General features: G+C 47.5%; 1 protein-coding gene across 1 annotated transcript in view; it reads left to right on the top strand.

Annotated features, from left to right (window-relative positions):
• Positions 1-14,016, top strand: part of EYA2 (EYA transcriptional coactivator and phosphatase 2) — a 209,175-nt gene that overhangs the window by 74,640 nt on the left and 120,519 nt on the right. The window contains exons 4-5 of the mRNA XM_081832260.1: positions 2,569-2,711; positions 9,566-9,682. Coding sequence (XP_081688386.1) covers positions 2,569-2,711; positions 9,566-9,682 — 260 coding nt within the window. The remainder of the gene's footprint in view (positions 1-2,568; positions 2,712-9,565; positions 9,683-14,016) is intronic.

The raw sequence follows: 14,016 nt of genomic DNA, 5'->3' as shown, positions 1-14,016 counted from the left end.
GGCAGAGGGAGCTCCCTGATGGCCACGGCTCACTGAGAGCCCTCGGGGAGCTGCCCACCTGCAGCCCGCAGTGTGGGAGGCCCTGTGGTGGGCCCGGCCTGGTGGCCAAGGCGCCCTCGGTCTAGAGGGTCCTCTCCTCCTGATGTGGACGTGCGCTTCCCTTGACAACACTGGAGAAGCTGCTTAGAAGGAGCACACTTTCTCGGCCTTCCTTTCCCTGCAGATGTTTTGGGGGTTGTTAGTAGCAACAGAGGTCTGTCAAATGTATCTAAACTTCTCTTCAAGGTCTCGGGGTTCTGCTCCTCTTTCTCAAGGGGGAAAGGGCTTCTGATGGGAAACCGGAGTGGAGCGCCTTCTGGTTCCAAGGACAGGTGTAAATTGGGAGCAGGGTCAGATAAGGTTCTGTGCTCAGCACTAAGTGCCGACCCTCGGCACTCACCCTCAGGTGCTGCACCGAGTGGGACACTGGTGGATGAAACCCTCCAGGACTACTGGGTCTGGCGTCTCCAAGTCAAATGAGTTTGTCACGCACTTTGGAACAAGTTCCCCCACCTTCTATCACAGTAGTAGTCGAAAGGAAGGGCAGGAGAACATCTTTTTGTAATTCCGTAAAGTTTTATACCCATCTCACACCTGCCATGAGCCTTCTTATAGAGGAGGAGTTCCGGAAACGAACAAGTTTTAACTAAAGAGATGTAACCAGAATGGAACCCGACCTGGAGTTGGGGATCTCATTACCATCTACTGGCAGGCTCTCTGGTTAGAGCAGCTAGATACGGGATGTGGGGTACAGATGGCCCTAGTGTCCAGGTGTGGGAGCTCACAGGAGAGACTGGCACCAGGGACTGGTGAAGGGCATGGCCTCTGCATCAGCTGTGCGCGTTTGGTAGGTTCCTTAGTCTCTCTCTCGGCCTCCGTTTTCTTATCTGTAACCTGGGAATAGGAATAGGAACTGCCTCCAGGGGTTGTCATAATTGTTACGAGGTTTAAATGAGCCAATACGCAGAAAGGAATTAGGACAGTCCCTGGTACGTAATAGGCACAAACATTTTTAGCTGTTTTCATTACTAAAGGAGGCGGACCCTGTAGGGGCTGTTGCAGACGGAGTGTAATAGAGAAGTGGTCGCTGCTCAGATGGGTTGATAAAGTCATACAGGGGTACAGACCTAGGCTTGCTAAAGCTTCTGCTTTGTAGAGGTGTGTGTGAGAGAGAGAGAGAGAGAGAGGGAGGAAGAGAGAAACCTCATGGTTTGAAAATAATAGTGATGAATTCAAATTTTAAAAAATCAATAACTGCACTAGCCAAAGAAATTATATCCATGGATCCCTGGACCACGTATGGCTCCTGGGCCACCATCTTGTCCCCTTCCTGCTAGAACAACCCACCTTGACTTTACTTATTGCTGCCTATAGGGCTGGGTCAAGCTCAGTCCTCTAAGTGAGAAGCAGCACAGTTACAAGTGTGGACTCTGGAGTCGGAGTCCGAGTTTAAATTCTAAATTCCCCCACTTTCTAGCTGTGACTTCAGGTCTCTGAGCTTTGGTTTCCTCTTCTCAAAAATGGGAGTTACAAGAAGCCCTACCCCAAAGAGCTGATGTGAGCATCCAATGAGATACACTGCATGTATCAGGTCTATGAGACAAAATTCGAGCCTGTGGTAAGAACACAGTGGTTGGAAGCACCCATTACAGATGTCTTAGGAGGTGGCCCTTTAAATCCTAGGCCTTTATGGAACCTGTCATTCACCATGGAGAGAATTCATTTGTGTCCCTGGGTTGCATGTAACAGACTATAGGCTCCAGCTGATGTCATCCCAAAAGGACTTTCCTGGAAAATCTGGAGTAGCTTCCAGTGTAAGTGAAAGCAGAATAATCAGACCTTGGAAAAGACCAAGAAAAGGACAGCTTCTGTGATCCAAGCAATAGGAAGGAATGAAAAGACAGGGTCTTTGGAGTGTAGCTGCTGGAGTGAACTATTCAGCCCAAGATTTAAATCCCCAAGACAGAATCTGATTGGATGCTCTTCCATCACAAGTCCACCCCTTGGCTAAGAGCAGGACATCAATTGGGAAGGTGTCTAAGGGTAGATAAGATAGGACAGATAGGCTGCAGTCATCAGTGGTGTGGACCCAGTGACGTCACACAACAGAGGCTTATTTCTTACTCACTGAAAGTTCAGTGTGGATTAAATGAAACTCCCCAGGGCAGGTGTCCTCTACATGCTGACGCAGGATCCGGGAGATAATCCATACTATAGCTCTGCCACCTCAGTCTTGACAGTTGCCACCCAAAGAGGAGAGAGGACAGGAGGGTCGCAGGGGATGGTTTTATTGGCCAGAACTGGGAGAGGCTTATACATTCTATGGGGCAGAATCCGGTCACATGGTGGAATCTGACTGCAAGGCAGACAAGAAGTAAAATCTTCCTGGTGCTCAGGAAGAGGAAAATGAAATGGGATTTGATGAACACGTAAGTTGCCTCTGCCCTGGAAAGAGCAAATACCCAAAGGAAAATAAGGAGGAAGGGATGCTGGGCTGGGTTTGGATTAATCTTCTCTCTTTCCATGCAGACCTTGCCCACACATCCTGCCCAGCCAGCCTGCCACGGCCATGGCAGCCTACGGCCAGACACAGTACAGTGCGGGGATCCAGCAAGCTGCCCCCTACACCACCTACCCACCTCCAGCACAAGCCTATGGAATCCCTTCTTACAGTGAGTACCAGACCAAGCCCTGGCTTTCCCGCTGGGGTCCCCAACATCATGGTCTTTCTTCTGTCCTGTTGCCTCAGTTAAATGCGAAATGGCAGATGCAGCCAGGCTAATTTTGGGTTGGAAATAGAGGGAAAAGACAGACATATTTAAATATGGTTCTAGTTCAACGAACTATATCATGACCTCTTTTGATTGCAAGACTAAGAAACTTAACCCAAGCTGGCTTAGGAAAAATGGAAATTTAATGATTCACATACTGAGAAATCTAGAGGTACAGTTAACATCAAGTGTGGCTGGATCCAGGTGCTCAGATGCTGTCAAAAGGAGTACCACATCCTGCTCCAGGTTCAGATGTTTTCCTCTGAGTTGGCGCCAGTCCCACAAAGGTTCTTCCCATGTGGCAGCAAAGATAGTGCCCATCACTCTGGGTCTGTATCCGTTCAGCGCTCCACACCCAGTGGAAGGAGAGCGCCTCTTGCCCAGCAGTCCCACCAGAATCCCTCGCAGCCCTTGTTGTCCCAGACTGGGTCACGTGACCATGTTTCAGTCTAGGCCAGGAGGTCAAAGTGTGAGAAATAAGGAGGCTGAAGCATGTGGATTGTATCTGAAGGAGAGATGGTTCTCTCAAAGGAAAATTAATGGATGCCAGGAAGACAAAAACAACAGACCTACAGGCCTTGACTGTGAGAACCTTCCTGCTAAGAACCAGAGAGTCAGTGAGCCTGGCCCACCACCCATGCTCACCTGCCCCTGTCTGTACCGGTCAGGGTTCTCCAGAGAAGAAGAACCAATGGAATGAAGATATCTATGTCTCTACATCTATATCTAAAGAGAGAGAGGTATCATAGGAATTCGTTCACCCAATTATGGAGGCTGAGAAGTTACAAGATCTGCAGTCGGCAAACTGGAGACCCAGGAAAGCCAAAGGTGTCATTCCAGTTTGAGTCCAAAGGCCTGAGAACAAGAGGGCTGATGGTGTCAGTTCTGGTCTAAAAGCAGACAGGCCCAAGACTCAAGAAGGGCTGACTTTTCAGCTCCGGTCTGAAGGCAGGAAAAGACCCATGTCCCAGCTCAAGCACTCAGGCAGAAGGAGTCCCCTCTTACTCAGCCTTTTTGTTCTATTTGGGTCTTCAATTGGTGAGATGAGGCCCATCCACATTAGGGAGGGCAATCTGCTTTATTCAGTCTACAGATTCAAATGTTAATCTCCTTCAGAGATGCTCTCACACAGATACACCCAGAATAATGTTTGACCAAATGTTTGGGCACGTTGTGGCCCACTGAGGGTGACACATAAAATTAACCATCACACTGCCTCTGGCTGTTACTCATGGTAGTCCTGCCCATCTTAACTGATGTATCAACCAAAAACCTTTTGGTAGCAAATGACAAAAACCCAGTGTTAATTAGCTTAAGGAAATAAGGGTGTTTATTGCAAACACAGCTGAACATCTTAGGGTACTAGCTTCAGGCAGAGCTAAATCCAGGTACTCAAGTGATAATATGAGGCATCAGTCTCTCTGCTTTCCTTTGGAAGGTTAAGCTTCAGTCTCAGACAGGCCCTCCCACTGGGGTACTAAAGCCAGCCCCAGCAGTTCCAAGTTGTAACTCCCCCCCAAAAGAGAGCTTCTCTCATCCAGGACTTTCTGCACCATCCTGGGGATTCCTCCGACTGGACTTCCAAAGCCATAGCTGACCCAGACACTGGGGCAGAAAAGATAGAATGCTCTGGATAGGCCACATTGGGCCACATGGAACCAAGAGTTAGAGCAAACTCACACAAGAAAAAGAACCGACCTGAATGTGAGATAGGGGAGCAGGAGGGGGCAGATAGAAACCACAGATGTCTAGTGGACAGAAGGTCGGATTGGTAGGCAGGAGACCTAGCTTCCAGGCCCAGCTGCCTCTGATCTGCCCATGCCTCAGTTTCCTCAACTGTTACATTAATGTCTCATGTCATCTTCCCAACCAGGTGGTGTGGCTTGAGTGCAGAGACCCAATCTTGTATTTTTTTTCCTCCCTTTTCTCCCTCTCTACTTCTCTGTTCATGTGTTCATTTATCATTCATTCATTCCTTCATTCCTTCATGACATTGGGTCATGTGCTAGGCACACAGAGGTCAAAAAGCAGAATGGGCCCTCCCTGGAGCTTATAGTCTGGAACAGAGGCTGAAAAGCCAATGGGTAATGTGGGTAGCTCTCTTAACCTATAAAATACACTTGGCGTTTTAAAAATTGCCCATTTTATAATGTGAAATGCTAACATAAAAATTTATATTTCTAATGTCTTTAAAAAGAGAGATGATCAGGCAACACTGAGCCCACAGTTTCTGTGTTGGGAATAGGTGGCTCTGAGTAGGGCTGACCCCATTAGCCTAAATTCATCATGCTCCCCACCCAGCCCACATGACTCATTTGAATTTTCTGCCGGTCCTCTGAAGACATTTGAGTTTGCAACCCCCAGCCTAAAAGGAGAAAAAAAAATTAAAGATGTAAAAATCTTTATGTGTTTCAAACTATGATGCGTGATATAAGGCAGAGAAGTAGGTCATGAGAAAAAACAGAAGAAGGAAGACTTCATCTAGGATCCGGCATCAGGGAGGTCTTTTAGATGAGGAGCTGATTCAGCTAAGAACTGAGACAGCATCCAGGCAGGGGGACCACCCATGGGAAGGCCCCTGAGACGGAGAGGAATTTGGCGAGTCCAACAAGCCCAGTAGCTGAAGCACAGTGGGGGATGAGGTAGGAGAGGTAGGCAGAACCCTCAAGGCCTGAGAAGCATTTGGGATTTTATTGCAAGTGAAACGGGAACTCATTGGCGGGTTTATAAGCAGAGGGCTATATTCTACAGTCTGGGTTTTTTCAAGATCACTTTGGCCACTGTGGGGAGCCTGGATCAGAGGGAAGGAAGAGGGAAGCAGTCAGGCCAGTGGGAGACCGAGGGAGCAGGTAGACGGGGTGATGGTGGAGGCCTGGGGCAGGACAGTGCACAGACTGAGGGAGACAGATACAGGAGCAATTCTAGAGATAGGAGTGATGTGTCCTGGGAGAGCAACAGGCCAGGCGTTGGTAATAGTCACCAGCGTGGAGTGGCTGCCACCCCTGGTCCCTCAGTGCTCTGTGTCCTTACCAGGGAGGGTAAATAAATTGCCCAGGTCGCCCAGCTGGTTGGTGGCATTAAACCCAGGCAGCCTGGCCCTAGAGCCCAAGCTCTTAACCACTGAGCTCCGCTGCCCAAGCCTACATCCCGTAAATGCTGGGGGATTACCAGTGACAGACCTCCACCAACAGGTGTGGGCACCATTTCCAACTTTCTGTCCCTCCTGTGCTGGAAGACTCGTGATATAATCACCCTAAGTTACCCCACCTGGCTGACAGCCAGAGAAAACGAAGCCATAGTATTTTTCGGTGTAAAAGAGAAAAGTAGCCTTGTTCCCAGACAAAGCATGGCAGGTGGTACGAGCACATGTCCCGGGCTCACACGGCACCTCTGCCACTTGCTGGTCCTAACACACTGGGCAAGCCATCTCTGTTTCCTCATTCATACAGTGGGAGTGATACCAAGTCTGGCCTCCTCCCGGTTATTGTGAAGATTAAATGAGACTATCTGTATCAGAGGTCAGCTGCCATTTTCTGTAAAGGTCCTGATGGTTATTTCTGGCTTTGTGGACCATACAGCCTCGGTCACAGCTATTCAACTCTACCACCGTAGTGTGAAAGCAGCCAGACAATATGTAAACGAATGGGTGTGTCTGTGTTCCAATAAAACTTTATTTACACAAACAGGAAGTGAGTCAGGTTTGGTCCACCGACCATAGTTTGTCAGCCCTTGATCGATATGAAGGGCTTAGCTCACAGGGCCGGCCCAAGGGAAGGGCTCAATCAGTGCTGCAGGGGCCAGGCTGCCACACACACCTGGAGTGTTCATGTCACTGAATAGTGACAGGGAAGATGAAAAGCTCTTTGCCTTCACATATGCCTATGCCCAAGCAAGCAGTGTTTGCTCATTGTCTGGACAAACCTTGTTGAATCTTGTTAGGAAACTTTGCTCATTGACGCTTGGCAAATAGCATTATTTACTTTTGTTGAAACAGCTTCAAGGAAATAACACATGTGAACAAACTAGAGGGAAGGAGGTTAGGGGTATTGAATATGTTTTTCCTCAGTTTATTATGCAACATTTGAGGCATCTGTAAAAGCGTAAAGAGTAATACTATAAATGCCCATGAACTGACCATCCAACTTGAAGTAAAAAACAAAAGGTTATTTTCCTTTCTACTCAGAGATACCCACATTCCTGGATTTGATGTTTATCATTTCTCTGCATTTCTTTATGTAGAATAGAGGTCAGCAAATTTTTTCTGTGAAGAGCCTGACAATAAATATTTTTAGCTTTGCAGGCATTACACTGTCTATCACAACTACTCAACTGTTCCATTGTAATGCAGAAGGAGCCATAGTATGTGAATGAATAGATGTGTCTGTTCCAGTAAAACTTTATTTTCAAAAACAGGCAGCAGGTCACTTTTGGCCATGGGCTTATGTAGAGTATTATTTTGCATGTTTTACAACTTTATGTACACTGTTTCTTTTAGTAGCCATTCTTTTTTTGAGAGCGAGAGAGTGCAAGCCATCCCGGGGTGGGGGTGGGGGGTAGGAGGGGCAGAGGGAAAAGGAGAGAGAGAATCCTAAGCAGGCTCCATGCCCAGCATAGAGCCTGACACGGGGCTCAATCCCATGACCCTGAGATCATGACCTGAGCTGAAATCAAGAGTCGGACGCTCAACTGACTGAGCCACCCAGGTGCCCCTAGTATCCATTTTTTTGACACTTGCTTTTTCCACCCAACTTATGTCTGTGACATTTATCCCTCTTCATGCATGCCGCTAGAATTCATTCATTTTCACTGCTGTATAATATTCCATTATTTGACTGTACCACAACTTGTTTATCTATTATACCCAGAACTTAATCACTTAAAACAACACTCTGATATATTATTTCTGGGCTTCTTTGGGTTGACTGGATGGGCTTTCTCCTGGTCTCCCCTGGTCTCTCTCACGCACCTGTATTTGGCTGGCAAGTCGGCTGGCATGGCTGAGCCTCTCTTTCAACCTGGCCTTTAATCCTGTGCTTGCTCACAGCATGCTGGTGTCAGGTTTCCAGAAGGGCAGAGGTAGAAGCTTCAAAGCCACTTGACGCCTAGTCTCCAAAACCCCCATCACTCAGCCACTTGTACCAGTCAAAACAAGTCACAAGGCCAGTGGAGATTCTAGGAGGTGAAAATAGACTCTACCTCTTGACAAGAGGAGGTGCAAAATATTGTGGTCGTGTTTTTTCAATCTACCTGAGTACATCTGAATTTCTTAACAGAGAAGCAGGAATCTGCCCAAACAGGCAGTGAATCTGTTGGCATCTGATGGTGGGTGACATTGGAAACTCAGGAACCAAGAGAAAGAACTCAATACTCTGATCACAATAGACTTCACCATGTGTTTATCTTACAGAATCCTTTGACATCTTCCTGTTCTGCTCAAGAGAGAACAGTGGGCCAGCCTCAGTGCTGCCTCTAAAATGCAAGGGTGGGCTTTTCTTCCAGAAAAGTTTCTGGGTGTAAAAAGCAGGGACTTTCCTCCTTCTTTCCTTTGCTCCCTCATGGTTTGGAAACATTGTCTTCATTCACAAGACTGAATGGGTGAAAAGGAAGGAACCACAGTTACAAAACTGGACCCAGAACTAGAAATGTCCTTGGAAGAGATGTAAACAGTTTTTTTTTTAAGATTTTATTTATTTATTTGACAGAGACACAGTGAGAGAGGAAACACAAGCAGGGGGAGTGGGAGAGGGAGAAGCAGGCTCCCGGCTGAGCAGGGAGCCCGATGCGGGGCTCGATCCCAGGACCCTGGGATCATGACCTGAGCCGAAGGCAGACGCTTAACGACTGAGCCACCCAGGCGCCCCGAGATGTAAACAATTTTAAGATACTATTTGACACCTGTAAGATAAACAGTTTATTACATTTTCAATAAAGATACAATATGTAGGCTACTGATGATGGATCAGGCCCCCTCCCTCAATACAGTCCCTTCTCTAGCCTGTTGCTCATAGAATCAGTGCCTGTGCTTTGGGGAAGCATGTCAGACTTTGGCTGGAGAGGGGACACATTTTTAACTGTGGCTTTTGGAGAAACAGGCTCCCCGAGCAGTAAGAGTGGAAGTCATCTTTACAGAGGAAGGATGGTTCATTTGACACATTCCTCCCAAATCCTGCTGGACATTAACCATACATGGCACTACTCCATAGAGTAGGAGGTTGAAAACTCGCTACCCTCAGAGCCAGGCGGAACCATGAAGCTGATTGCATGTGCAAAATATGAGCCTCTCTTGACCTGCCTTTCCCTTTCCCACTTTTGACAATGTCCTAGTATGTAAAAAAAAAAAAAAAATACAACTGCAACAAAAAAATAGCACCTTAAAACAAGCATTAATGTCTCAGAGACAGTGCAGAATTTGTGGTGACCTGGGGAACCTACAGGGACAGTCTGCCTTCCCATGGGAATGCAGGCATGGTGTTGCTGGACCATCTTGTTGCTCAATTGAAGCCCTAAGTCCAGATTTTTTGGTGAAATCTCCTGATTTTTAAACAAAAGCAACTCATTTCAGATTTTCCTTAAAAATATGCAGGCCAAGCAAAATACATCTATAGACTTAACTTTGCCTGACAAACTACCAGTTTGTAGCTCCTGGTTTAGAAGCTGATAAAATTGTGTGCTGTCTTGACTCAGTAGTTCTTCTGTAAGTGACAGGGAAGCATCCTAATCATGTGTCCCCGGTGCTTCTTTTTCCTCCTTCCAAGGCATCAAGACAGAAGACAGCTTGAACCATTCCCCCAGCCAGAGTGGATTCCTCAGCTACGGCTCCGGCTTCAGCACCCCACCCACTGGACAGAGCCCGTACACCTACCAGATGCACGGTCAGTGTGGCGCTGCGGCCACTTCCTGTCCATGTCTAAGGCACTGTCTAAGTTAGGTGGTCAGTCATTCATTTATTTACTTGCCAGATTTCTTGAGCACCTACTATGTGCCAGAATCTATCTCGAGGAGTTAGAGCAGCAGACAGAACAGAATAGATATGAGATCTGCCCTCATAGCAAGTACATGGCAGGAGGGAGAGAGTGACAATAAACAAGGCAACAAATAAACCAGCTGATTTTGGAAGAGGTTGAATGCCGTGAAACAAATAAACATGGTGTTTGGGTAGAAAGTGATGGGCCATTGAAGGGTCAGGAATGGTGGGATATGTAATTGTGGAGGGAGTCATCAGGGAAGACTCTGAAGAGATGACATTGGACAGAGACCCAAAGGGTGAGGCAGAGCCAGCCCTGCGTAGACCTGGAGGAAGAGCATTCCAGGCAGAGGGAATGGCCTGTGCAAAAGCTGTATGCGGGGAAAGGTCTTGGTATGTTTGTGGCACAGAACAGAGACCAGTGAGGCTGGAGCAGGGTCAGGTGATGTGGGACGAGAGAGTCAGAGAACAGAGCCAAATCATGCAGGGTCCTGAGGGCTGTGGGAGGAGCTGGTTTTGATTTAAGTGTGATAGAAAAGGCAAGTCCCTCGTAGACTCGTGGTGGGAGTTTGGGGCAGGCAGGTAAAGAAGCTGTAATTCCATGCAGGAGGTTCAACGCTCCCCATCACCCTAGGGTCGCCTTAGGGAAGAAAAGTCCAGTGTGTAGTTATTCCCATCCCACATCCCCTAAGCAACTGGCTTACCGGATTCTTCTGTCCCCACCTCCGCTCTTTGACCAACCGAGGACCCCTTCCCTTCTTACAGCCCCTTGGGAGCTGGGATGTTGGGGCTGATGCGTGGAGCAGAGGGCTGGTGGCAGTAATTTGGGGGATCCTCCTCCTGGTATTTTTTTCCCTTGATGAAAGCTGATAAAAATGACCATCAAGGATCTGAAAAGTAATATGCAAGAATGAAGGAGTTATGACAAGGCCGTGGGCTAATGAGTGATTGTACTTCCCTTAAAAAAAAAACAAAACTATTTGCAAGTCTTGTCACTTTATCTTTTTAAATTTTTTATTGAGGAATTAAGGAAACAATAAAAATGGATACCAAGGGCAGCCTTTCAGCGAAAAACATTGCGAAGGGACAGCAGATGATCTTGGAGTATGTGTAGAGAAAGGGGCTGAAGCGCATTGATGCCCGGCCCTTGCAATAGCTTCCTCGTAAAGGCCCGCATCAGAGTTTGCTGGTGACACTGTCAGCTAACACTGACCACACACTTACCCTGTGCCACATGGTCTTGTGGGGATCATCTTATACAGTCTTCATGGCAAAGCATTGGTGCTGGTTTAGATTTTACTGCACATGCAATGAAACCGACCGTGTCGAGCCTCTTAGTGGTCTGGCAGAATCCCGTCCCCCAGCCTCACCCAAAGCCCGTGCATGCTCTCTCACTCTCTTCTCCACTTCTGCTGTCACCTCTGGCTCCCCACAGTGGCCTGAGTCCCACTGAAGGGTACAAGCTGCTGGGACCCATCTTTAAGCGGGAAGTGAATTTTGGCACCAATCCTGATAATAAAGACTTGTGCAGACATGACCTTGAACTTGCATTTGGATCACTCTCAGGCCAGTGTTACTAGCTCTGCAAATAGAGATGGGACTTACTGCCTCAGGACTTCTAAGGCTGTGGAGGTTGAAGGGAAAACACATCCCCCCCTCCCCCATTCTGACACCCACCTCCTGCTCTGCAGGATAAGAAGTGCGTTCGTTCATGTAGGAGTGGCTCTCCATCCATCATTCTTTCAGTGTGTATTATTGAGTACAAGTTCTATGCCTGGCACCCTTTTAGGCCCTGGGGGGCACAGCCATCAACAATGACAGTCCCTCATAGAGAGAGACAGACAATAATCAATTAACAAATAAGCAGACTATTACTAATTTTGATAGAGCTTGTGAAGGACAAAGACAGAGCAGTGCGATGGGCAGTGACGAGGGAAGTGGTGGTTGGTATCACCCAGGTGGTTAGGGAGACCTGAGTGACGAAAAGGAGCCAGCTACTTGAGCACCTGGAGGCTCTCCCAAAGGAGAATCATGAATCTGGGGGCAGTGAGTAGGGAGGATGAGATTGGAAAGCAAAGCAGGAACCACCCCCCTCCCCGGACCAGGATGTATAGAATATGTTATTTCTTCTCTGGTCCTTACAGGAGCCCCATGCTGAGGGTGCCATCACCTCTGCTTTACACATGATGAAAGCGAGGCTCAGAGAGGGGAAGTGACCTACCCAAGATCACACAGCCAATAAGTGTTCAGAGCTGGGAATTCAGAGTTGGGTTTCTAGAATTCCAGAGCCTGTGCTGATTCCTCCAAGTGCTCTTTCCGGGACTCCTTCAGGACTCTGTATAGCATCCTAAGCTGCGTATACACCATACACTATTCCCCTTCATCCTCCCAATAGCCCTATGACATAGGTTCTGTCGTTATCCCCATCTTACAGATGGGGAAGCTGAGGCACAAATTGGTAAAGTAACATGCCTAAGGTCACATGGCGGTGGCAGTGGGATTTCAAGCCAGACGGTTTTACTCCAGAGCCCAGGCACACAACCCTCACACCATCCTGCCCTCCCTCCTCTCATAGAACCTTCTAGAAGACGATTCTTCATGGATGAGCCCTGGCCTACACCCTGCCTCCCCACCTCAATCCCTACCAGTCCTTCACAAATTGAAAAACATCACCTGCTCTGTTCCCATCCAGGTTATTTTCTTATCGTCCTTGTGGCCCAGATGCCAGAAGGGCTGTGGCAGCAGCTGGACTCTGTCCCAATTAACTGCCTTCAGTCTAATGCTAATGGCCATAAGCTGCTCATGAGACAGCCCAGGCATTTTGCAAGCCTGACATAGTCCTCCTTAAGTATTTTTTTCAAACACAAACGCACAGAACGCTCACACACCATGCCCATGTGCTTCCTATTAACTTTTTTTCAAGTTGTTCCAGAGGAGAAATAAACTCTCAAACTACTCTGTGTGTGTTTCAGAATGGAAGACGTCAGCTGAGCTTAGTTTTTCAGACGGGGAAGGGAATGAAGAGGGGACCCGAAAACATGAATAGAGTGAAATTGGTCCATATTTAGAAGCTGGGACAAGTCTTTCTCCTCTTTAGGAATTAAAATCATAATTTCATAGAAGCCAAAAAGCACCCAAGCAGGAACCACCCATCATTTTACAGATGGGCAAACTGAGGCACTGCCATGGAGTGGTTTGTGTAAGGTCACAGAGCAAGCATTAGATAAGCTGGGGTGCCTCCCCCTAGGCCTTTTTTTTTTTTTAAGATTTTATTTATTTATTTGATAGAGACACAGTGAGAGAGGGAACACAAGCAGGGGGAGTGGGAGAGGGAGAAGCAGGCTTCCCGCTGAGCAGGGAGCCCGACACGGGGCTCCATCCCAGGACCCTGGGTTTATGACCTGAGCCGAAGGCAGATGCTTAACGACTGAGCCACCCAGGCGCCCCTCCCCCTAGGTCTTCTACCTACTCTCATAAACTTCCAGAAACTTCCACGGGGTCATCATCCCTCAAGGCCCTGGTTTGAGATCTGTATCTGTTTGGATAACATTGCTCCTCCACCAAATGTACAATAAACATAAAAGAGAAAAGTTCACAGCACTCGTTCAGCCTTCGCTTGGTTGTTTATTTTCTTTTTTTAAGTTCACCCAAGGGTTTTTGTAACTGAAATGTATTTCTTACGGGTTTGATTTTTTTTGTTGTTTCTTTTCGCTTCTCCTGCTGAAACTGCTATTCGCAGAAATGGCCTAACAATGAAAAAGAAAGGAAGAAAATGTCTTGAGAGTGTATTGTAAGAACTTGCTGGAGCCATGCAGGGGTTGAGAGCCCAGACCTGGGCTGCAGTCACGCCTCGCTGTGTCCCACACGCTCCATGAACTTGGGGAAGGCACTTGACTTCCCTCTGTCTGTTCCCTCACCTGTGAACTGGCATCCTAGCAAAAGAGATGACCTCACGGGACTCTCGGGAGGTCTAATTGGAATGATTCCTGAGCATATCAGAGGAGGTCCATAAAGGCTGGGTGCTCTTTTTATTATTCCTGTTATTTTTTTTAATTTTTTTTTATTCTTATGTTAATCCCCATACATTACATCATTAGTTTTAGATGTAGTGTTCCATGATTCATTGTTTGTGCATAACACCCAGTGCTCCATGCAGAATGTGCCCTCCTCAATACCCATCACCAGGCTAACCCATCCTCCCACCCCCCTCCCCTCTAGAACCCTCAGTTTGTTTTTCAGAGT

The sequence above is a fragment of the Leptonychotes weddellii genome, chromosome 10 (assembly GCF_054177405.1).
Source record: "Leptonychotes weddellii isolate Sample4059 chromosome 10, ASM5417740v2, whole genome shotgun sequence".
NCBI lineage: Eukaryota > Metazoa > Chordata > Mammalia > Carnivora > Phocidae > Leptonychotes > Leptonychotes weddellii.
This window is presented reverse-complemented; position numbering and strand designations above follow the sequence as displayed.